Source organism: Anabrus simplex, chromosome 1, assembly GCF_040414725.1.
Source record: "Anabrus simplex isolate iqAnaSimp1 chromosome 1, ASM4041472v1, whole genome shotgun sequence".
Classification (NCBI taxonomy): domain Eukaryota; kingdom Metazoa; phylum Arthropoda; class Insecta; order Orthoptera; family Tettigoniidae; genus Anabrus; species Anabrus simplex.
Genome location: NC_090265.1, coordinates 897,995,712 through 898,022,405, shown reverse-complemented (window position 1 = coordinate 898,022,405; position 26,694 = coordinate 897,995,712). Strand labels below are relative to the sequence as shown.

The window sequence follows — 26,694 nt, the reverse complement described above, 5'->3', positions numbered from 1 at the left end:
TCAGCGTTCAGTCTACAAGTCTCTGTGAATTTACTCAATGTCGCCGCAATTCTCTATTTGCAACTAGTGCTCTGGCCTCATTTATTTCTATATCTCTTATTTTTAAATCGTTAGAAACTGAGTCTAACCATCATCGTCTTCATATCCCTCTGCTTCTCTTACCCTCCATAACAGAGTCCTTTATTCTCCTAGGTAACCTATCCTCCTCCATTCGCCTCACACGACCCTACCACCAAAGCCGGTTTATGCGTACAGCTTCATCCATCGAGTTCATTCCTAATTTAGCCTTTATCTCCTCATTTTGAGTACCCTCCTGTCATTGTTCCCACCTGTTTTTTGCCAGCAATCATTCGCGCTACTTTCATGTCTGTTACTTCTAACTTGTGAATAGATATCCTGAGTCCACCCAGCTTTTGTTCCCGTAAAGCAAAGTTGGTCTGAAAACAGACCAATGTAAAGATAGTTTCATCTGGGAACTGGCTTCCTTCTTTTAGAATACTGTTGATGGCAACTGCAAACTCACCGTATTAGCTTTACTACACCTTGATTCAAACTCACTACATTACCATCATGGGGGAACACACAACCAGCTTTGTATCACCAATCTGACATTCAGTTCTCTTGAATTTCTTACCTACTGACATAATTTTAGGCTTCGAGAGGCTAATTTTCATACCATACTCATTGCACCTATTTTTAAGTTCCAAGATATTAGACTGCATTCTTTCGGCACAATCTGCCATTAAGACCAAGTCGTCAGCATAGACCAGACAGCTTACTACATTTCCACCTAACTGAATCCCTCCCTGCCACTTTATACCTTTCAGCAGATGATCCATGTAAACTACGAACAGCAAAGGTGAAAGATTACAGCCTTGTCTAACCCCTGTAAGTACCCTGAACCAAGCACTCATTCTACCATCAATTCTCACTGCAGCCCAATTGTCAACATAAATGCCTTTGATTGATTTCAGTAATCTACCCTTAATTCCATAGTCCCCCTATATGGCGAACATCTTTTCCCTCGGTACCCTGTCATATGCTTTCTCTAGATCTATGAATCATAAACACAACTCTCTGTTCCTCTTGTAACATTTTCAATTACCTGGCGCATACTGAAAATCTCATCCTGACAAGCCCCTCTGTGATCTGAAACCACACTGGTTTACATCCAACTTCCTCTCAACCACTGATCGCACCCTCCCTCCCAAGATGCCAGTGAATACTTTGCCTGGTATGTTAATCAGTGAGATACCTCAATAGTTGTTGCAATCCCTCCTGTTCCCATGCCTATAGATAGGGGCAGTTACTGCTTTTGTCCAATCTGAAGGTACCTTACCAACACTCCATGCTAATCTTACTACTCTATGAAAGACATTTCATCTCTGCCTTCCCACTATACTTCACCATTTCAGGTCTGATTTCATATATTCCTGCTGCTTTATGACAATGGAGTTTATTTACCATCCTGTCCACTTCCTCAAGCGTAATATCACCAACATAATTTTCCTCCTCCCCATGAGCTCGGTTGTTCTCGATACCACCATGAAGATTTCCTTTTACGTTAAGATTTTCAAAGTATTCTCTCCACCTGTCCAGTGATTCCGTGGGATCTGTTATGAGTACACCTGAATTACACAAAACGCTGTTCATTTCCTTTTCCCCTCCCTTCCTAAGATTCTTCATTACTGTCCAGAAAGGTTTCCCTGCTGCTTGACCTAGCCTTTTCATTTTATTACCAAAATCTTCCCACAACTTCTTTTTGGATTCAACAACAAATTTTTCCCCGCTCTGTTTCTTTCATCTACGTACAATTCCCTGTCTGCATTAGCCCTTGTTTGGAGCCGTTTTTGATACTCCTTCTATTTAAGTTTACAACCTGCTCTCACTTCAGCATTCCCCCAAGATGTTCACTTTTTCCCATCTTTATACAGAGTCGTTCCTAGGCATTCCCTTGCTGTTTCTACTACAACATCCCTATATGCCACCCATTCTCTTTCTACATCCTGAACCTGCGTACTTTCTACTGTTCGAAACTTCATATTCATTCACGTCTGTCTAATTTCCTTATCCTGGAGATTTTTTACCCTTATTCGTTTGCAGACAGGTTTCACTTTCTCTATCCTAGGCCTAGAGATAGTTCACTATAGATCATCGAAAAATTCCTAAAAAACCGATACATTCCTAACAGACTTCCTGAATTCAAAATCAGTAATATATGATCTGCTATGAATCTGGTACCCCTAGCCTCGCATGTGTAGTGGCTTCTCCCACAAAGGTGTCTTTGAAGGCCTTCCATTCTTCATTAACGCTGGTTACTTCTGATTATTGTTAATAATCTGAAGCCATAATTTGACCTAAAAATAGATGGGTTTACCAAGCTTTATCAGTCATATTTTTCGCATTCTAGCACCGTGTTTATCGAAATTTTAATATGGGTACACAGTCTGTAAGAACAAAATGTGCGCTTTTTCAGAATAGCTGTTTAATTCTTAAGAATTGTCCCTAATGAAATGTAAAACGCCAAGAAGAAGCAGCTTAAATATTGAGAATGCCACGTCCGTACATCCCTGAATCCACCACTCTGTAACCCATTCTCGATTATGGTAATTTTATAACATTTCAATTTCTGCTCACTTGTGAAAAGAAATACCAAATCCTTTCTTATACCGATTTGTGTAACTGAAAGCTGCACAAGAGGTCACCATCGTAAATGGTTCTCCACTCCGCACTTGCGGCTTAACTTAGGCCTACTCTCATTTAATATTGCTGATCAATGTAAGCTCGCACTTATCACTAAAAATAGTTCCCAATACTATAAATAATAACTATATCATATAACACAACCACAGATCTGCTAACCGATAGGAATCACCATGAAAAACACACAAGAAACTGTAAACATCACCACGTGTTAAGCATGCATTCAAAACTGAAGTGCCCGCAACATGGCGATGCGTGAAGATATTCAATTTTCCGTATAGCACCAGCGCGCTCTTTGAGTCTAGATAAGTAATATTAAAGTCTTTGGTTAGGACTTGCCTTCTGTGGTGAAGATTTTGGTATTGGATACTACCCCTATTGTTCAACATTTAAGAAACATTTAAGAATACTGATTATCGAGAGACACAGTCAGATTTACGCCACATTAAGGAACTTCTTTCAGGACAGAATTCTGGTACGAATGAGGTGGCTGCATGGTTTGGACTCGGTAGCTATTAGCTTGCATACGGGAGATTGTGTGTTAGAAACCACACTGTTGGCAGCCCTGAAGATGGTTGTACATGGTTTCCCACTTTCACCAGGTGAATTCTAGGGTTGTAACTTAATTAAGGCCATGGTCACTTCCTTCACACTCTTAGCCCGTTCCTATCTCATCGTTGCCATAAGGCTTGTCGAAGTTAGTGCAATGTGAAACAAATTGCAAAAGAAAAAAATATTGCGTGGAACCGTCAGTTGTTAAATGTACATTTAGGTGTAGAATGGTAGTTTCATTAGAACTTTCCTTGGAAGCTATGTGTTTATACTATGTTGAGGTTCATTTTGTAAATATGGTTTCCTTTGAAGAATTTTATGAAAATTTTTCAAATTTAGCTGGTAATACAATAACTATATGTAATTTTGTTGTATTTTGATTTTTTTGTTTTTTGTGTACAGGATGATATTCTCTGTGTGGGCGATGAAGAGGGTAGTCTAGCCTTGCACAGTGTACAGCGACGCTCCCTGCTGAAAAAAATAAAAGCTCATGAGGATCGAATTAAATGTATGGATATGGTGAATCCCTGGCTTGTTTCAGCTTCCAGCAGTGGAACAATTAGACTATGGTCTTTAAAGGTAATATCACTTGCTTTTTCTTTAATATTTTTTTTTGTCTGAGAGTTCCTTTTTTAATTATTAAAGTTTTTAAAATTTTTATAATTAAAATCATAGAGGAACCTAGTATTTTCTATCATGATGTGTGCTCATGAAGTGGTGTATGGAACTTTTATGTGTCACTGACTGCTTCTCTTAATGTGGTGAGAGAAAGGAAGGGTGTATCCCATTGTCCATCTTTATGCCTCTTTGAGACTTTTCTTTTAGAGTACAAAGGGCACTAGGAAAGTTTTGCAATGTGAGTGAACGCTTTAGACTTTTTCAAAATAATTTCCACCACACTCAATACACTTCTCCATACGTCGAAACCCATCACTGAACCAACTCTGCCACTTTTCTTCGGTTACATTTTCACACTCTTGATCCCATGCTGCCAGAAGCTCCTCGTCGGATGAAAACTGCCGCCCTTTCAGCTTCATCTTCACTTCTGGGAAGAGTGCGGAGTCACATGGGGCAAGATCAGGACTGTATGGAGGATGATCAAGCACAGTCAACCCTGATCTGGCAAGAAAATCCATTGTTACATTAGCACGATGTGCTGGAGCAGCGTCGTGATGCAAGAGCCAAGTGTTGAGCTGTGACTTGGACAGAGCTGCTTGAGAGCCTGGATGACCTGAGGCAGACAAGTCTCACTGTACCACTTCGCAGTAACTGTCCTTTGTGTTTCTAGCACAACCCGAGTCAGGATGCCCCGTTTAATGAAGACTACTGCAATCATCCTTTTCTTCACTGACCTTGACTTTTGCACAGTCACAGGAGTATCCTCATCTTCAAACAGCCACACCTTGTTCTGGGATTTTGGTGGGACATTGTAATAGTAAAGCCAAGTTTCGTCACCTGTAACGATGCTATTGACGTTACGCGAAGTCCCATTTTCAAACTGTTTTAGTATTTCTCAGCACCATTTCACTCGATGTGCCCTTTGTTCCTCTGAAAGTGAATGGGGCACCCAGAGGGAACAAACCTTTTTAACATGGAGATGGTTGTGTAGAATTGAATGAATAGCTGGTGCAGGGATGTGGAGGGTCTCCTCTACCTGCCGATATGTCAACCACCTCTCTTGCTGCAACATTTTCCTCACAGCTTCAATGTTTTCCTCAGTCACTGATTCAGATGGTCGCCCAGAACGAGGATTGTCTTCAACCCCAAAATTTCCCCTCTGGAACTCTTTGTACCAGCGGAAAATTGTTGTCTGATGTGGACAGTCTTTCCCCAGCACAGGAGTCTTTTCCTCTAGGCACTGGTCAACATTTAATCCACGCGCAAAATTATAGCAGATAATTGCGCAATATTCACTTTTAGACCACACTTACATCTTAATTTGCTTTCACTCCCGCTGCTTGGTAACAACTGGTGTGAAGGTCGTGCCTTGCTGTCTTCTAGACTGTTTTTCTCCCCTCTTTTCATCCCTCACCATAACAGGGGTGTCCAGCTAACGTTTTTGCGTATTGCAAAACTTTCCTAGTGCAATTTGTATATCTCATAATGGAAGAATTTTCTCAGGTAGGTGGTTGTTTTTCTTCTACCTTAATGAGAATTTTACAGTAATTCAGTCTGAACGGAAATTCTGAATCATTCTTTTCATCTTCTTTAACCCAGTGAGCAGTACTGCCATCCATTTACAGCAGTGATATGGGTGGCCCACAGGAGTACTGCCGTTTATTTATGTTTGTGAAGTTTGTGTCTGAACTGTTTTACTGTCTACTCTCATTTAATCTTGAATGTTTGAAACTGTTGCTGACCCATCTTCATGGTGGCTTTTTGGAACTACGTTGGTAGATGTTTGATGTGTTCAGTGAACTCTTCCATGTTTTATGACATCCCGTGTGTTCTTTGATGACGTTCTGTTCCAGCATCTGCAGACATGAAACCTAACTTCTTACATGCTTGTGTTACGAATTACCAACAGCACCCGCAAACTATTTTGTATTGTTTCCTTTGAGTACACTGCACAACTATTCCTTGACAATACATTCTTCTTCTTCTTCTTCTTCTTGTCGTTTGGGCCTACTGAGGACCACGGGGCTCGTTTTGACTCCTTGTATGGAAATTCTGCTTTTTCTTCGCCCAGAAAGCTTTCATCTGGCTGTGTGCTTGTTTCCTTTCCTGGGTCCACTTCGGTCGGGTGGTGCCTGTACTCTGTCTGCCGGTGAGAGACTCTGGAAAGACACCTTGAAGGGTCAACTGTCAGAATAATACACGATCCTGTATGGTTTGTTCTGAAATCCCCAGCTGTTCTAAGTCGGACTTCACTGTGGTGATCCATTTATTTTTGGACGCTTTCCCTCTGTAGTGGTAAAGATCTTGCTGGTAAGTCTGTAAGTACTCATACGAGTTAAATGTCCATAGAAAGTCAATCGCCTTTTCCTCATGGATCTAACTATGTCTTCTTGGTGGTCATAGATCTCATTGTTGTGCCTTATCCTGTAAGTACCATCCCCTTCTCTTATTGGTCCTAAAATCCTTCTTAGTATTTTTCGTTCCTTGAGCTCTAGCTTCCTTAGTGGACCTTTTCTGTTCATCAGAAGACACTCAGTGGCATACAGTATGGACGGTCTTAATACTGAATTGTAACGTTGGAGTTTTAGGTTCTTAGATAGACACTTGGATGTACAGATGATCTTACAGGTATGGTAGATCCTTTCCAACTTGGTGCATCTGGTGTCTATTGCTCATGTATCATTCTCGGTTGCTGAAATCCACTCCCCTAGGTACTTCACTGCAGGAACCTTACGAATGGTGGTGTTTTCCAATGGCATAGTAGTTGGGACTCCCTTTATGTTAGCCATGATCTCAGTTTTCTTTATATTGACCCTCAAGCCAGTTTTAGCTGGTATGGTATGTAGGCTCTCTAGCTGGTGAGTAGCTTCTTCTATGTTGTTGGCTAATAAGGTAAGGTCGTTGGCAAAGGCCAGGCAAGGTACACTGAGATTATCTTTCTTGTAGCCAATTTTCAGTCCACTTCCTGGAGGTAATGTTGCAGTCCATTCCCTGACAATCTTCTCTAGAACGCAATTGAAGAGAATGCATGAAATTCCATCACCTTGTCTAACTCCCGTTTGGATAGAGAAACTCTCTGAGAGCTCACCTCTGAACTTTACTTTGGAGGTGGTGTTCTTCAGCGTAGCCTGGATTAGTCTGGTGGTCTTCTCATCTAGGCCTAATTCCCATAAGGTGGAGAAGATGGTCTGCCTATCTATTGAATCATATGCCTTCTGGAAGTCCACTCCTCGTATGACTACCCATTGGTGTCCGCCACGATTCTTTTACCTCAGGATTGTCTTGAGGTTCTGTATCTGTTCTGTGCAAGATCTGTTTGCACGAAAACCGACCTGATATTCACGTAATTGGGAATCCAGTTGACTGACCACTCTGGTTTGCAGGGCTTTAGAAAAGATCTTGTACGTAACCGATATTAGAGAGATGCCTCTGTAGTTGTCGAGGTCTATCTTACTACCTTTCTTGTGTAGAGGATGGATCACCGCTGAGGTCCATTCCTCAGGTAAGGTCTCCGTTGCCCCAAATATCCTCTATGATCTGATGGATGCTTTGTGTGGATTGTTCGTCAGCATGTTTCCACATACTATACTGCTTCACTTGAGCCCTTGTTCTTTAGGATCTTGATAATCTCCCTTATTTCTTCAATGATTGGCAGTGTGGAGTCTCGGTTTCTGGAAAGAGGCTTGGAGAATGCGAGTCTCTCTTTAGGTTCCTCTGCATTGAGGAGCTGTTTGAAATACCCTGCAAGAGTATTGGTACAGTCCTTGTTGTTGAACTGAAGCTTCCCATCAGGTCCACTAAGATGAAGGGTGGGAGCTGTGTACTTTATTGTTTGTTTTCTGAGTTCCCTGTAGAAATCTCTTGAGTTGTGCCTCTTAAAGTCCTCTTCCGCCTGTTGTATTAGAGCCTTGTTATGGTTCCTCTTAGCCTGTCATACTGTATTGGCAGCTATTTTCCTTTGAGTAAGGAAGGCCTGGTAGTTAGCCTCATTTTTGCATTGGTTCCACGTGACCCAGGCTCTGCGTCTATCTTCTGTAGCATGGTCACATGTAGTGGTCCACCATGGATGTTTTCCTTTGTTGGATGAGGCAGGCATGGTCTCCTGAGCAGCGTCCAGTAGAGCTTTTTGTAGGTTGGGCCACCTTTGCTTCTGTATGTTTTCTTTCAGAGTGACTTTGAAGTCACAGTCTTCATCACTCAGTCGGAGGATGTTGAACTTCAGTATTTTAGCCTTTCTGCCGACATTAGGTGGCCTCCTCAGTGGTTGTAGGATGGTTTTTACCAGAGATAGGTAATAGTCCGAGTCTAAGTTAGCACTCCTTAGCACCTTGAAATTCTGAATCTCATTGTGATGCTTTTTGTCCATCGCCACAGGGTCTATCTGGAATTCACCTAGTAGTGGATTTGGGCTCTTCCATTTCTTTGCCTTCCTAGGCAGGTGTTTGAAGGCAGCTGATTTTAGGACAAGACCATATTTGTGACAAAGGTCTATAAGATGTTCTCCGTTCTTATTGGTCCTCTCATGGGCTGGGTAGAGGCCCACTATCCTGCGATATTTTTTCTTCTTTCCTACCTGTGCATTGAAATCACCCATCAGTATGGTGGTATGATGTTGTGGGATCTTGTCAAGGGTTTCTTCTAGAATGCTCCAGTATTGTTCAGCTGCTTCCAGGTCATTTCTATTTGTGTTGTTTGTGTGTGCATGGAAGTTCATTGCCCTATTGCGGAATCTCAAAGATATTGAGGAGGTCCTACCATTAGGTGAAGTGAACCCTATTATGTGATCAATCATGCTATGATGAACGGAAAAGACAGTGCCAAGATGTGGGACTGTCTTCATCACCCTGATGCCTGGTTCCCCCTTGTATGTTCTGTATCCTTGGGATTCAAATGCATCTTCGTCCATGAACCATGTTTCTTGTAGTGCTGCCATCTTGATGTTATATTTGTTCAGCACTAGAGTCTGTTTAAGTTTACCAGTCTTTAGCAATGAGTTGATGTTCACTGTAGCCAAGTAGGTGATATTTCTCTTTCTTTTCTGCTGTTGTTTGCATGGTGGAGTAGATGAAGGTGCAGGCTCCCCAGAATCCGATGACCTGCTTGCCCCATCACAAGTGGGGGTGGATTTGTTACCACCTGGGGTATTCTTTGTATTAATATTTCCTTTTATGTTGAGTCCAACGAGTATGTAGATGAGGCCACCCTAGCGGGTGACGGTTTGTCTACTCAAGGTTGTTAGCCCTGAGGATTGAGTGTTTGGTCCGCAAGAGCTACTTTATTTCGCTCAAGTCCGCTGGCAAGCCGGTGAGGATCCCCCTATCCGCCACCTAGGACGTGCCACGTCGGAGTATCACCTCTCCGCCTGCTACGACACCGTAGTAGGTTCGTGCTGACAATACACATTATGTTTCTTTTCATTCATCTCTGGTTTCCATGGAAACAAACACTTTCTGACAGTAAACAAATATACATGGTAAATGGCAGGATCAAGTCGAGGATTCGGGGTTGCTCCGCAAGAGATAAGTAATACACTGACTGGCAAAATTAATGGACCATTTGAATTTTCAAAGGAAAATGCTTGCTGAATTGTAAACATTTTTTTATTAATTACAGTGTTTATTTTCATGAAAAAATAATGTAGGCCTAAGTGATGTTATCTGTCTGTTATTGATTGCTACTCTTAGTTATCAATTCCATCATTACCACTACTTGGATTTACATGTAAGTTATGTTTAAACTATCAACCATAACAATTTCTCTCATTTTCTTCAGTTCCTCCTGACTAATCAGAATAGATGTACAGTGAAACCTCGTTAATACGTTCCTCATTAACACGTTTTCCCGCTTAGCACGTCGTAAATTTGAAGTCCCGACGCCCATTGTATTAAATCCGTATAAAAAATACCTCACTTAACATGTCACGATTTTTCGCCTTTACCGCTTAGTACGATCATTATATTCCCCAGACCTGAAATTGTTTTTGTCATCCCTTGTGTACGGAATGTGATTTCCAACCGAGATAAGAGCCCTCGCCATGGGTCAGTCGGAGAAAGCTACGCGATAAGGAGAAATGGCCTTGAATTCTCGAACACCGAGTATTTTGCGCCTTCGAGGGGCAAGCTGTTAGCTTAGGTAAAGTTGAGTTTTGCGTCATTGATTGGCAGCAAAGACTTTACACTAGAACAAGACAGGACGGTGCTAAGTTAAAGCACAGTAATAGATTTCACTGTAGCTAGGAGCGCTGAATTCAGTTTTCACGTGTGTTTTTTTTTTTTTTTTTTTTTTCAAAGCTGTCTGTTGACAGACATGGCTTATGGCTGGGATTCATCCGAAATTATGCGTCATGGAAGTTACCGCCTCAAAATGTGTAACGGAAGTGTAACTCTAGCAACTGTGCAGCTGTTGGTGTATGGTCATGACCTAGAGACATATCTATGATCATTTGATTTTCTCAAAGGGAAAAGTGGTTTATTTTTTGTTCTCTGTGCTTTGTTCTATGGAAAGGTCTTTGTTGTCAGTGAGATTGTTGAATAACCCAGCGCACTTGATTGTGCTTGTAGCCTATTTTGCATTCCAATCAGAAGTTAGAAATTTATTTATTCTTTTCAACTTCGGGAACTTTCTTTCGTGCACTCGTTTTCTTTTTCCGTTCCTATTTTGCTTATACGCATTTTCAATTTTGTCTCGGTTGCCCACATTAGTGTTCAAAGTAGAAGTTGCTAGTTTTAACGTTCACGCAAACTCTACGCGCTTAAGATGTGGATTTCTTACTCCTTGTAGAATTTTAATTTTTTCTTCATTAGTGAGTGGTTTCACGACCCTTTTCTTATCCACAGCTAGGTTATCACAAGACAGGTACCGTATGTACCGCGCTACTGAACTTCTCACGATTATCCTATTAGTCCATAAGAAGGCTGTCACGCGACAAATAATCACTTCACTTCTGTTTACCACTCAACACAATAAATTGAAGGTAATGCCAATAACTGTTCTTGTGATAAGATGATTTAAATCCGTGTGGTACGACTGAAGTTAAAATAAGTGTATAGTGCAGCAATAGCAGATCTAAGACAGGTCATTTGTGAGTGCCGTTAAGTAATAAGGCTTCCATATATTGTAGGCCTGTCCCATTAAAAAGTTATGTAAAGATGCAGGCAATGGTAAAGCCGTGTACCATTCATACAAAAATACAAACTGCTAGTTTGACAGTTGGCATATTTTTATTATACACCGGCAAGTCTGTCCGAACCAATGCCAAGTACTGCCGAAATTCCTTGTTCAATATGGCGGCCGAAGGCACGTAATCGCATGTGGAGAGTATAACCTCGCGAGAAATTCATGCTCAAACAAAGTGACCAAAAAACAGTGTTTAATTACCCACTGGTCAGAAATGTAAGGCTTCAACTAACAATTCATCATACAGTTGTTTTAGGAAAAAGGTGATCTGCTATAATATGTAGGTACTGTAGCTACATACTGTAGCAAAAGAATGTCATATCAGTTCTTCCGTGTTTTTCACATCTTGTAATAGTCTCTTGTTACTCTAACAGGCTCCAGTAGAGAAATATTGATGTTTGTTCTCTCAACTTTTTCACACTTTTTAGTGCTCCCCTTTATTTCCTGAAACACTACACACACAATGTAAAATGTACTAATATGTAAAGTGATACCATCTCCCTGTTGGATAGTTTTTAATGGGATATTCGATAGTATGTTTTACCGCTTAACCCTTTGCAGTCCAATTTTATGTCACATGTTCCAACAGTCTGGTCCAAATTAATTTTGCACATGTTTACCTAGTCAGATTAAACTCAGAATTTTTATTAGTAATTATAATTATACTATTATTATGACTATTACCGTACATTCTATTGCATAGGAATTAGTTTCCATAATAATTTTCATCTTCAGTGCAGGAGGAAAGAACAACATAATAAACTGAAGTGGAGTGTTGCAGCTAGGCAAAACTTGTGGTCCTCTAGTTTTCTGACCTGATGAATAACTTAGTCTAGGTGGCTCACGATCACGAAATGTTACATTCCGGTAAACACTATTGCCGTTTGCATTCCCATTTGTATGTGCAGAAGTATGTTCAGCATCGCTTTTACTGAAATTATAAACCCTGACCTGAGAAGTGTCATCATTGCCGTGTGCTGTATCCCCTCCTCCACCCCGGCCCATTACATTCCCATGTCTTCTTGCTTTTGTAGCAGTCACTGGAACTTCTTATCCTGAATCTTCGGAAACAGCGTATGGTAGTCCGGGATCATTCCGGGTTTTTTTTTTTTTTTCTTCTTCTTCTTACACACAGGCCAGTCATTGAAATTTCACTTGCAATGCTGGAGCTCACAACACCTTCATCTTCACTTGACAGTTCTCTAAACTCTTTGTCTAATTCAAATAAATAATCATTGTCACTGCTGTCTAAATAAATGTGCATACATATTTCTTCTTCATTCATATTTGCCTATTTTATATTGCATATTCAACCGAGACAATTCACTTTCACAGATAAACATGCCTAGTACAACACGTGTGCAGTAATACTCACTGTAAACACAGCTGACGGGCCGCAGGTAACCATGACGACACACGGCTACATTTATCTTGTATTACCGTATTTCCCGACATAGTCGCACTTTTTATACCAAAATTTTTAGAAAAATAGTAGGGTGGGACCATTATACGAAGAAGTTTTAATACCAGTATTTGTATTACTCAAAAAATTTATTTATAACTAAATTGTATGTGATACAAATTTAAGATGCACGTAATACATTTATACATCAAAATAATTAAAATAGTCTAAAACAAAATTCATAATTATTCGCAACAATTCAGCGAACATTTTTCCAACCTGAAAATAAAAATGAACGTATTAAGTTAATTGTCATTAATTTGAGTATTAAAGTTAAAATATTACACTTGCAAAAAATTATCGCTTTGTTGTGAAATACGGACTTACCGGTACACAATTTATTCCAAATCTTGTGTGTCGCTGTCGCAGGTTTCGGTATCTGATGCGCCGTCCTCGCCGGTGTTAATACCAGTATCAGATTCTTCGTCTCTCTGCCACACTGCGTCATCTTCGGATCCATCTAGTGCACTTGAAATCCCAGTCCTTTTGAAGCTCTTGGAGACTAGTTCAGGTGGTATAAGATCCCAACTCTTCATCACCCACGAGCATAACAAGTCCAAGGGTGGTCGCCTAATATTTCCAGCGAGCGTCAATTGCTGATCGCCGCTCATCATCCACTCGTTGTAAAATCGACGTAAGTGGTCTTTAAAGGGTTTATTAATACATACGTCTAGTGGTTGCAAAGCAGATGTTAGGCCACCAGGAATGACTATCTGTCGTGTCTTATTTTTACTGAGAAGTTGCTTCACTTCGTTCACAAGCTGACCTCGGAAACTATCTAAAACAAGCGAAGCTGGTTGTTTTAGTAGTGCACCAGGTCTTCTATCCCACACAGTTTTAACCCAGTCCAGCATGAGTGCTACGTCCATCCAACCCTTTGGTTGCACTCATACATGAATCCACGGGGAAACTGTATATTCTTAGGCATCATTTTCCTCTTGAAAATGATGTAAGGCGGCAACTTTCTTCCGTCAACTGTAATGGCCAGCATTGCCGTGCATCGCAACTTCTTACTACCGCTGGTTTTCATTAATACACTCTGTGATCCTTTTAGCACAATAGTGCTGTTGCGAGGCATATCAAAAAAGATTGGAGTCTGATCGGCATTACCGATTTGAGAAAGCAAGTACAAAGTTTCCTTGCGCAAACGTATGACAAATCGGTGAAAATTTACAATCTTTTCCGTGTAATCAGCAGGCAACTTTTGGCTAAGTGTTGTTCTCCTTCACACTGACAGATTCTGTTGTCGCATGAACCCCTTAATCCACCCACAACTCGCCTTAAACTGAGTTATGTTGTGTTTGCGCGCTACCTTCCGTCCCTTAATTTGTAACATTTTATATGATACACTGCAGCCATTGCTACATATTTCATTGACGTACATAAACACTTCTTCGTCAATTATAGGAAACTTCCCTATTTTAGGACCTCTAAACGCGCGTCTAGAAGGGTTTTTGCTTTTTAGCTTGTTTTTTAATTTCCGCCAGTCACACACCAACTTTTCACTCACTGAAATTTTTTTTCTGCAGCTCTGTTCCCGTGCTGTTCAGCGAAGGCTATCGTTCTACAATGTGATTTTATTTGACGTAAATAAATATCACACGAGAACACGTTCACTTCCTTGTATAAATTACTTTATTTACACTGTACGTCACAACACACAACTATACACAGTAGCAAATGACACTATATACTGTACAACACTCAATAGCGGAGTACCCTGAAGTCAATTCTGACAAGTACAGATATCAACAACACTGACGCGCGCACTATAACATACTCTCTCTTGAATTCCCCGCCTCACTCACTCACTCACTCGAGTCCAATGATCTGACTTGCTTACTGACTTGACAACTCGATATTTATACTATTCGATCAACCATCTAGAATGATCGACTTCTGGTAGAGTTCTTACAACACTCTAATGAAACACACTCGAAACATCGATCGACCAGCTAGTCGAATGGGTACTCGAATGTTCTTTCAATATTTAAAAATGTACATAGAAATATCTACAACATTCGTAATGTCTCTACATGTATCTGGATAATAAAACCTTACAGTAAGTTTCCAGAACCCTTCATATACACCAAATATAGTACAATAAGTCTAACATACGAACATTATGGAATTTTCTACCGCTTTCGACTCTATAGATTTTGAGGTTAACTTATACACAATATGTATTTGAGGTTATACAATTTTATACTACATATTTACAGGGAAATCATATACTAGTCATGTTTAACACTTAATAAAAGATAGTTTAGCATTAAATAAACTATAATTAAAATATATTAAACATAATAATTGAAGGTTTTACACCAGTTACGATGTCGTACCTATGACAAGGCAATTACGCTTAGCTTGAAACCCGCAGAATAGTTTCTATATTTACCCATAATTGCTTATGAATGCTTCACACGTTAATGTTTTGCAATATAAATGACTTTCCGTAATTGTTTACTATTAAAACAAATTATTTCTACAAACACCCAAACACAAATTAAAAACCCAAATTCTCACATACATATGTCTACGGTAATCACGTCAGTCACAAACAAATAAATGCATCTGTGATCTGTCCATTCCAGAGCAGCCAATACTGTTAGGCAGCAAGGAAGAATGCAGCAATTTGTTATTAGTTGAGCTCGTTGCTTGCGACACACTAGTGCGCTTGCGCAAAGCTTGCAAACCAGAGCACGGACGTCTTCATACATCGCTGTAGCTAGCGTGGTGTAGATCTACTGTGGTTGACCGTGTTCCAAGACGTCAGTAACAAACATTCATTTTTTCAATTTCAATTTCTTTTAAACATACGGTAATTAGGTTAATATTTCTTCCCAGTTATTGATGATTTTACATTACATTACTGACGAGTTTATAAAATAAAACTTTAATACCGTTGGATGATAATTATCTTGACTGCTTGGGTAAAAGTTTTAATCCCATGCCCGGACACTTATGACGTAGTAGTAAGAAAAGAGTCTAGCGATGACAACTGAGACATCGTAAATAATTCGGCTGACCGTGAGCTGAATAATTCCGTGGAAATCTGCGTTATCGTCTTGGATTTCACTTCGTGCACAGTAATGCAGGAGCCGGCCCCATAGTGTAGGGGTAGCATGCCTGCCTCTTACACGGAGGTCCCGGGTTCAATTCACAGCCAGGTCAGGGAATTTTACCTGTATCTGAGGGCTGGTTCAAGGTCCACTCAACCTATGTGATTACAATTGAGGAGCTATCTGACGGTAAGATGGCGGCCCCGGTCTAGAGAGCCAAGAATAACGGCCGTGAGGATTCGTCATGCTGACCACACGACACCTCGTAATCTGCAGGCCTTCGGGTTGAGCAGCGGTCGCTTGCTAGGATAAGGTCCTTCACGACTGTTGTGCCGGGGGACGGGTGGTTGTAATAACGCAGAATTCTATCAGACCTCTTGTGTACTAGAAGACAAGTGTGTGTTCGTACCGGTATTTCTTGGCGACATTGCCGACAAGTGATAACTTACAGCCTTACGTATTTCAAATGAGAACTCATAATATGTAGGTGGTGAATAAATTGTACACTGTCTCACGACCACGTTTTCAAACTGCCGATAGCCTACCGGTAAGCCATGCATCGTACATGTACCGGTATTATTTATTTATACGTTGTGCAACATCTCGCAAATGTGACTGTGTTGCCAAATTGCCCATAAACCATACACGTATTCAAATTGCGCATTCATGTGCAACTTACATTGCAGTTCCATTTACCTTTTAACCAGATTGGTGAACAAAATTTGGACGTGTGACGATTATGCGATTAAATGTTTAAAGTCCGATTTTTGTATTGAAAATAAAGGATGCGACGATTATGCCGGGAAATATGGTATATCCCTGGAGATATCGGACGGCTTCTTTTGTGCACAAAAATTAGCTCTAAATCTCTAGGGATATCGATCGACCACAATCATGTCAAAGAACTTCAATAAATAACTTCTCATGTAGAACGAAACATAATGTCGAGGTGAGCTTGACGTTGGACTGGTTACAATAAGCCATGATGTCGAGGTCACCTCAACGTTGGACCAGAAAAGGTTAACACGATTTTTTTTTGTCATCCCCTGCAGAAACATAGTAACGAGGTTTCACTTTATTAACACGTTGACTGCCTGGACACATAGCAAGAAATGTCCCGGTGGCCAAAGCATGTTTTCTTCTACGGATGTAGTAAATAAGCAGTAAAGCAAATTCGAAGTGATATTTCACTTAAGTGTTCAATGTACGTACGAAATACAATAAAAATTCCCAGCACCCCGAGGTACGGCCGTGGCCCCACAGAAAAGTTCACTGCATGGTTTTGTCTAAACGGCCAGAGCAGTACAGTCTAGCGGTACTAGAAGCATGCATTGCCTGATAGTACACATTGTAGATAACAGAGCGTGCCACGATTTGTTTACTAGCGCTTAGGATTACAATCGCAAGGCACTCGTTGCCTTACAGTAGGGTGTGTGTGAAATTCTTGGGAGATATTTCTAAGTTATTTTACCAGTGAACGGAGAGGTTAGTTATAAAAATGAGACAGTTTTCTTCTCCAACTCGGAAGATAATGATGCTAGCTCTTCAGGATGAGAATTCTGGTAAGTAGTGTCCATGTCAAACTGATCTATTACGTTTTACAACACAAAACACTCTTCACCAAATTAAATTTGAAATATATTTATTTCCTATTTACTCCTTTCCAAATGCTCAGTGGTAATTTAAAATGTTGCTATGTTGTCAATGAATGTTGTCAATTTAGAAAATGCAAATACTCTCATGTTTACGCTATTTTTTATTGCGATAAGCATAGAAATCAGCTCAGGTATGGGTGTAACAATTTGGAAGGAATCAGTGTGACCTATTGATTAGGTAAGCATAAGCTTGGGATGAAAATGGGAAATCACAGAAAACCATAACCAGGTTTCCTGACAGTAGGATTCAAACGCACAATCTCCAAAATCTTGAGCTTGCGAGTTAGCTAACCCGGCACACCTAAGCGCATGGCTAAACTGATTGGACAAATATTCACATATTGCCAATAAAAGGAGGTTGGACTAGTAAAAAAATAAAGACCCTATTTTGGAAACCAAGGACGCCAGGATTTGCTCCAAGGCCATAGCGGTCCGCCTGCCCAGCAGGAAAAGTCATATAGCAACACGTCAGCGGTACTTTGTACCGCCATGGCCTCATCAGACACTCACTCAGCGGTACAATGTACCACTCTGGCAGCCAACGTTTTAAAATATTATATGGTTATTTTTCACATAAACCCAAAAAGCTGGACCATCCAGACTTATAACTATTGGATATGTATACTGTATTTGGAATGTATCTTGAATTACGATACTGGATTTTGATTTGTTACTTTTATTACATTGTTAATAGTGTTTTTACTCCCAAGCTATTTTTTCTTTTTCAGAATGAAGAGCATTTGAGTGAAGTATGCAGTGTGAACACGGGCTGTAGGATAACGTGTATAGTTCTAGTTTGTGGTCAGAATACCAATTCAACCACTAAGGAGGAAGAATTAGATGTAAAAGCTCAAGTTCTAAGCAAGTCTGACAAAAGAAAGGTAGGCTTTGTGGTTGAACTCTCAGATTCTGAAAGTTCTCCCATGAAGAAAGGAACTGTTATTATGGAACAGACCAGTCCCAAATCAAAGATTAACAAGAAAGATAAAAGCAGAAAACTTAAATCAATAAATAAGACTTCTGCTAAGAAGAATAAGTTAAAGAAACAACAACTCAATTCAAGTACTGTATCAGTTACAGACTCTTGTGGACAAAAGTGGGTTGTGGAGGATATTGAATGACACTGAATTGGAAGGATTTTTCATGTCCTCATTTTTTAAGTAACAATCACTTCTCCCGTATCATGTCATTTACAGAAATAAATTTTCTTATGTTGACCAGACAAGTACCCCTATTTCTGTTTTGTTCTGAAATACTCAGGCAATATTGGTGGTGCTAATGAGAGTTTTGGCTAATAAATGGTAATGTTATCATTTCTGTTGTTGAAATTCATGCTTGTTCGAAAAATTTTACCTCAGAATTTGTATCTTCCAATGTTTTGGAAAATGCTAGCAGATCTTCAACATGTGTGGCCATATATATTGCAGCCTTAAACCAGGAATTCATGTTATACTCACACAGGCATTGGAAAAGCTAGAATTTCATTTTGTTTGTTTTTATATTTCTCTCTTAGAAATGCAGTGTAGTTGCTTTTTCTTTTTTGTGTGTTTAAAGGGGCATTCACCGGGCGAGTTAGCCGTGCGCGTAGAGGCGCGCGGCTGTGAGCTTGCTTCCGGGAGATAGTAGGTTCGAATCCCACTATCGGCAGCCCTGAAAATGGTTTTCCGTGGTTTTCCATTTTCACACCAGGCAAATGCTGGGGCTATACCTTAATTAAGGCCACGGCCGCTTCCTTCCAACTCCTAAGCCTTTCCTATCCCATCGTCGCCATAAGAAGTATCTGTGTCGGCGCAACGTTAAAGCCCCTAGCAAAAAAAAAAAAAAAAGCATTCATTGTTTCTTTTGTGTTTCTTTTCTGAAATGAATAACTCAACTTCACTTTTCAACAAGCATGAATGGACCAAATACATCAATATGAATCCAAGTTTACCTATGGGCAGAGCACTTCCCAGAATACACAAAAAAAGTACCTAATAGACCACTACAGAAAAGAGTCCTATTTATAAAATATCTATAGGTCCAAAAATTCCTTGCAGAAAATTACAATGTTTCCAACAAAATAACTATAAACATTTCTGTAGAATTTTGCAATGCTGCTAAGAAACTCAAACTAAACCCTCACCTTACCGTACACTTATATGATATCACAAACATACTCCAGCACCCAAAACCATCTTATCAAAAGTAATTTGAACAAACAAAATAACTTAAGCAAGCTTGAAATAGAAGAATTCCTAAATTTACTAAAGTTCATTTTAGACAACAATTATTTTACCTTCAATAACAAAATCTGCAAGAAAAAAGTTTAACCATAGGTTCCCCTATCTCGGGAATAATAACTGAAATATTCATTGAAAATCTAGAAAACACAAAAATACTCAACAATATTAATGGCATCTACTATTGGACCAAATCTGTGGATGTTATATTCATCATCATTATAGATCAAAAAGTAACAAACAGTCAAATGGTATTAGAATAGCTCAGTTCCATAAATTCCCAAATAAAGTTTACACATGAACCAGACATAACAGAACAATTAATTTCTTAGGTCTTAAGATCACAAGAAACAACGAAGCCCTGACATTGAACATACGTAGAAAGCCGATGCTAACTGTCGTCATAATAAGAAAAGATTCCGGACATCCAGGCACTTGCAAAAAAGTGGCCTTGTCATTGTCGGCTTAACTCATTTCCAAGTAATTATCTTCTTTCAATAAATTCACTTCTGTCTGTGGATGTTCTTTCGATGATTGAACAGACCAATCCTAGCATGGAACAAGCATCCACACAGATTGCACAGAATTGTTGGAGGAAGGTGTGGTTGTGCTGCATAGAGTTATCGTGCTTGTCTGCTGGCCTCTTCTCATCTGTGTTGTTCCCTTTCAAACAGATTGACAGCAGCAGGGCTGGTCCGGTGCCAAACTGAATGGCCTTGAGCAAGCGTGTCCCAGGTTTGTGGATTGAGACCTGTCATCTTCATAGTGTGCCTAAGCTGCTCCTTATAGCACCTCATAGAAGCTCCACGAGGTCTGGTGGCAGAACAAAGTTCACCATACGGGATTTGGCGTGGAAATCTGGTTTCACACATCCGACAGACGTGGCCAATCCATTTAAGCTGATGACCAATTATGACGATTCTACACCCTTGGCATATGCTTTCTCAAGAACAGCAATGGATATGACATGGTCTTCCCTTTTGATCCTAAGGATGGATTGAAGCTTTTGTTGATGGAAGCGCTCGAGCTTTTTCAAGTCACGCTGGTAAAGGGTCCAAGTTTCACAACCATACAGCAATGTTGTGATGACAAAAGCATGGTACACCATTAGTTTCATGTTCACAGTCAGGTCTGTATTCATGAACACGCTCTGTGATAGTCGTCCAAATGCTCCACATCTTCCTCAGAATTACAGCGCATAGCTAGGATACTACCCAATTTCAAAAAGTGGTCTACCTGCTCCAGTGGAGTATCTAAGATTGAGATGTTGAAATTTGGAAGGGTTGTGTCTGGTGAAAGTTGTGCCAGGACTGTCTTTTGAACTTTAATGGTGAGACCAAAGTGATCACATGCACCCTTGTAGCAGTTAACTGACTGCTGCAATTCCTCTAGTTGAAGTGTAGGTGATGCAGCATCTTGGTTACCTTTGTAACCTGGGTGAGCCTGAGCCTCCGGGAGTGAAGTCTAGCTAGTTTGAAAATCCCTCCATCACAACGATACCTAACCTCATAGATGATTCGTATAGCATGGCAGGCAGATATTATACAAATAGTGTTGGAGCAAGCACACAGCCTTGTTTCAGTCCATGAGTAATAGGAAATTCATCTGAGATCCTATTCTGATGGCAAACCTGCCTTGTCGTGCCATCATGGAGGGTGTGAAGCGTATCAACTGAATGCTGAAGACAGCCAAAGTGTTTTAGTACCTCCCACATAACAGATCTTAGAACTGAATCATATGCCATTTCCAGGTCATAAAAGACTAAGAAGAGAGGATTCTGTTGTTCTCTGCAGTTTTTCTGAAGTTGCCTTGCACAGAAAATCAAATCAGTTGTGCTTCTGGAGGTTCGAAACCCATACTGGAACTCAGGGAGGTTTCTCTCAAAGATAACCAGAGGGCAGTTATGCAAAAATTTTGCGAGAATTTTACCTACAATAAACAGTAGTTATAAACCACAGTAGTTGCCACAAACACCGTGATCACCTTTTATTCTGAAGACTGTAACGATAGTGGCACTTTTAGTTCACCAGCTACTTCTCTGACTTCCCAAATTTTGATGATGAGAGTGAAAATCTGCATTTTGAGAGATTGACCACCAGCTTGATTTAACTCCAAAGGAATGTTACCTATGTCAGGTGCCTTTCTAGGTTTCACTCGATTGAGAGTTACACTGAATTCTTTGTAAGTTTATAGAACTGCCATCCGTGGTGGTTCAGGTTGAAGCACACCATGAAGAAAGTCTTCAGCAGCAGTGTGGAAGGACGATTTAGAAGGGTGGAGAAATGTTCCTTCCAACACTCCAGGATTTCATGGCTGTCAGTAAGAGTGGTAGAGTTCTCAGCATTTTTGAGTGTCCATAGGCCATACAACTCTTTTATTCCTGCATAAAACATCAGATAGTCTCTGAAGTTCGTGAACTTTCTGCTGCCACCTGGTATTCTTCTTTTCTCTTACCTATGTCCAACATGTTCCTTTGTGTTCTAGAAAATGTGCTTTCTTCATGTTGGAAGATGGATCTTGAAGAAGGGATAGATAGGTTTCCCTTTTTGTTTGGGGTTTTTTTTTTTTTTGCAAGGATGAAGCACAAATTTTCGTCATTGTTGTCGTCAAACCAGTCTTGCCTCTTCCGCTTTACAAAACCAATGGTTTCCTCAGCTAACTTTGTGATTATCTTCTGTAAAGTTGCCCATTCTTGCATTCATGTTTATATTTGTGCTATATTTGTGCTATATTTGTCAGCTGAACATTTATCATATTCTGAAAATCTGTGGCAAAGGATTCTTCTGGACAAGTTTTGTAAATGCCTAGGTGGTTTACGGCATATAACTTATTGAAATTAGACACAATGTGTACATAAGTGTTAAAGGTTACAATTTGTCATTATTTTCTTTTCTTTTGGTTCATCACTTTGTTTTTTACCAGTCCTTGGCAAGTGTGCTGATGCATTGTGTTTGTTCAGTACAGTTCACCAGGTGGTACCTAGGACAGGTCATTCCGCAGAAACGGCAGATACATTCTTTGTTTGGGACATGAAATCTGGTGGTTAGGCATATTTTCCTGTGGAATCCGTGGACACCGAAGCATGTGTATACATGGCGTAGTTTGTAGTTTGGACCCTTCCATTGATTGTTCTTCATTACTTCCGTTTCTTTAGGAACTTCAGGTGTCCTCTGGGCTTTCTGTCTCCTTTCTTCAAGGACAGCAGTCGATGCGGCGGTGTCTGGTAGCCCCAATGTTTGTTTGATATCTTCCAGAAAGAATGGTTTGTCTGCAATTATGTATGACATTCGATTCTCTGTAAATTTTGAGATCTGTAGGATCCGTTTCAAGTACCTGGCCTTTATATTTTCTGTTCTTCTCATGCTTGCAACAATTAGTTTGTGCCATATTAATTGTATCCCATACGTATCCCATAGGGTGTATAAGAGATCCTCATTTGACAGAAAACAAGTTTATGACCTGTCCAACAATCGTCAATATTTCTTGCTGTTCTGGTAGTATGTATGCCCTTCTTATCACACTGGCGGGTAATGACTTAATCAAGGATGTGTCAATGCTTGGAATGAGGATGCATCCACGTAGCAGTCTGAATTTCAGTAATTTGTCAGTGTTAGTCGCTGCTTCTACCTAAACATTGTATTTGTATCCAACTGCCTTTACATACTGCGGACTGAATACTTCTGTCTTATGTAAGTCCTCACATATACACTCACCTTGTTCATTAATAGGGGTGTGATTATTTTACTCTGAATTTGGTGCTTATAATGCACCGATTTCTGTGAATATTTTGTGAAAGAGTAGGCAATTTTTTGCATATTTCACACTGCAAAGAAAATAAACTTTTAAAATGAATATACAACAAACTCGGACTAATTGCTAGACAAATTCGCACAATGAACTGAAAACATGGGATATGACTTTGTGCATTTTAGTGCACAGTGAAACTTTTAATAATACAGAACATACAATATTATTTGAAAATGCAATATTGTAAAACAGTTAACACATTCTAACTATTTTTATCCATAAAGTAGGTCAATATAAAAATTACATTGTCTGTTGTTAGTAAAACAAAAAGTATACAAAATGTCAGATTTGACATTTGACAAAAAGTAATCAGTAATGTTCTTTAGCTTTCATGATTCATTTCAGTTCTTTTGCGTACAAGTACGAATGTTACGTAGGGCAACATCATCACTATAATTAAAATCGCCCTGTTCAACAAAATATAAGAGAGTTTCAAAACTTTCTAATGCGTAAGCATATCGCACACATGCATTTTCCCTTTGTATCTGTCATTCGCTGGAAGCCTGGTTTACATGCGTCCACATTAAATCACTCTTCAATATTCTCAGTGCTTACATTTTCAAATTCTTTAATGCTGGTAATCAAAGTGATTGTCAGATGACTCATTTTCTTGTGTAGAAAATCCCTGGAAATCCTTCTATGCCTGGTAGTAATTTACACCATGAGCGCGTAGTCGTTACTGATTTTATAGCAGCACAAGCCTTTGAAATCAAAGGTACAGCATCCAGCAATGAAAGCCTTTTTCAGAATGTTAATACGTTGTCATATTTTTCAGCCAAGTTTCTTACAAACTGTGAATGGTAGATTTGCTTCATTGATGTAATAACCCCCTGATTCGTGGGTTGGAGAATCGATGTCACGTTTGGCGGTAAACATTTCACTCTTATTATTCTGTCACGAAAAACAAGCTTATCCTCGGAAGTATGTGAAGGAACGTTATCTAAGAGTAGAACTGCCTTTAATGGTAATTTTTTTGGTAATGCATAATTTCGGGGACAAATTTAGAGTGAAAAACCAGTCTTGGAACATTTCTTGGTTCATCCATGCTTTTTGGTTATAATAAATCACTGGGATATTCTGAATTTCATTCCATTTAAAACATCGAGGTTTTTTAGCCTCCCTTATTATTAACAATTTCAATTTGTGCCCTCCAGAAGCATTAGTGCAGCACATTACTGTTATTCAATCTTTTGCAGATTGATGACCTGGTTTATGTTCTGCTTTGTGAACAAGTGTATAGGATGGTAAACATTTCCAGTACAAGCCAGACTCATATGCATTAAAAATCTGGTCAAAAGATAAATTCTCCTCTGAAATGTAATTTTCAAATTCTTGTTTAAAAGTATTCACCACACGGTACCTGCACTTAGTCACTTTCATTTTGTGGGGCCTTCTTCACTGTTGCAATTTCTAGTGAATTCTAAGAGTTTCAGTTTGCTATTTTTAATGTCTGTAATAATTCACTATCTGATTCTCCATTCTCAAACTTTTCAATTATTTCAAGCTTTTGTTTTAATGTTAAAAGCACTATCTTCCATTTCATAGCCATGATTGCTATCAAAGAACACCAAGAAAGAACTGCTACATAGTGCAATGTTTAGTATTTAGTTCTCGAACAAAGCATGCCGTCAGCACACTTGCAATCAAGAACGCACTCTAATTACAAGCACACACTTCATATGTATTAAAAATGCCGTGACAAAAATTAAGGAAATAAAATAATAATACAATGAACATAGTGGGGGGGGGGGGGGATGGTTGCACGGATAATCCGCATCTGGATAATCGGAAGTTTGCTGTATTAAACGAACATGTAATTATTAAAACAAAATATAATAATAAATGACATTTTTTGTGGAATTCACTCTGAAATCTTAGCATCTAACATAACACAAATTGGTTGGAGGTATTAACTGGTTAATTATTACCTACTCTTTCTCAGCCTTAAAAAGACTGAACCGGGCGAGTTGCCCGTGCAGTTAGGGGCGCACAGCTGTGAGCTCGCATCCGGGCGATATTGGGTTCGAACCCCACTGTCGGCAGCCCTGAAGATCGTTTTCCATAGCTTCCTATATTCACACCAGGCAAATGCTGGGGCTGTACCTTAATTAAGGCCATGGCCGCTTCCTTCCCATTCCTGGGCCTTTCCTCTCTCATCGTTGCCATAAGACCTATCTGTGCGACATAAAGCAAAAAAAAAAGAGAGAATATTTTCTGCACTTGAACATGATAGGAAACCCTTCAATCTGATGAAATGTCTTTGTAAACAGAAAATCTTCTCTCACTATCAAGATAGAAGTCGCAGGAACTTGGAAGAAAAACTGTTGTGATCTTCAAGCAAGTCTGTTAGAACACTGTTCACTCAGCCACATTCAATATTTCTCCTGCAGATTCTCTTGCAATGTTTTGAAAAGCTTCATAACCTGTAAAAGTCTGTTTTTGAAATACCATCTAGCACAGGGATGTCTAACATATCTAGCAGGCTCTTGTCAACAATGTTCCTGAGAATGGATGGAAGGTAGGAAAGTTCTTCAGTGGCTCTATGGCTCTAAACAATTTAGCTGCAGAGTCATTTTTCATAAAATATTTCAGCTTTGCAACTTTTTTTTTTTTTCCTTTCTGCCACTTGCTTGATTCTACTTCGGGTGTTTGTTGCCTGTCATTACTTTATAGTGGTAAAGATATCTGTAACTTTATCTCTTATATTAAACACATTTACACTCACCATTTGAACTGGCTAGCCCAGCTATTCCAGCTGTTAGCGGCACAGCGAACAATAACAAATTCTTTTAACAATAAGTTCTAAACTAAAGACGATTTTGCACATACCTTAATAACAAAGTCCTTTAGTATCCCTGGAGAGTGGTAGCTATTGTCACACTTTCCTGGGTGAATGAAAATATTGCACTTTCTGCAAAAATAGCATGTTTCACTAATAATTTTGTTTTTGAAGCACACTGTGCTCCTTCTTGAGGAGGAACTTTACTTTATTTGATGATGGCAACTTCAAGAGAATATGCTCTTTTCTCTTCCCATCTAACCTAAATGGTGGATCCTTGGCCAGTGCCCTTTTTGGTGGCAAAATTGCAGGACATGGACTTGGAGCTGATGAAGTGGATGGTGCTGAGATGTCGGAGAGAGGTGACTTGTACTGGTATGTCGGGTCCACTTTTTCCCTGGAGCAAGTTTCTAACTACTGTTTGCATGATTTTTAAATTTTTTTAAAAAAATTTGAGTTCTGAAGGAGCTGAAATGCATTAAAATAAGAGCAGTATAGTAAATAAAAGAAAACTCTTTTTGGCCACTTTAGCATTTTCCTCGTGAAAGGATAGAGTGCCAAGTACTGGTCTGCAGTATCAGCACCATGCCTATGTTGATTATAGTCAGTCACAGACTCTGGTTTCAGTTGTTTTCTTGCAGATTGTTTGTTTCAACCATTT

General features: G+C 39.6%; 1 protein-coding gene across 1 annotated transcript in view; it reads left to right on the top strand.

The window, feature by feature from the left end:
* Positions 1-18,543, top strand: part of LOC136874633 (p21-activated protein kinase-interacting protein 1-like) — a 119,234-nt gene extending 100,691 nt beyond the window's left edge. The window contains exons 6-7 of the mRNA XM_067148261.2: positions 3,658-3,834; positions 17,957-18,543. Of these exons, the coding sequence (XP_067004362.2) occupies positions 3,658-3,834; positions 17,957-18,349 (570 nt within the window). The 3' untranslated portion in view covers positions 18,350-18,543. The remainder of the gene's footprint in view (positions 1-3,657; positions 3,835-17,956) is intronic.
* The last annotated feature ends 8,151 nt before the right edge of the window (positions 18,544-26,694 follow it).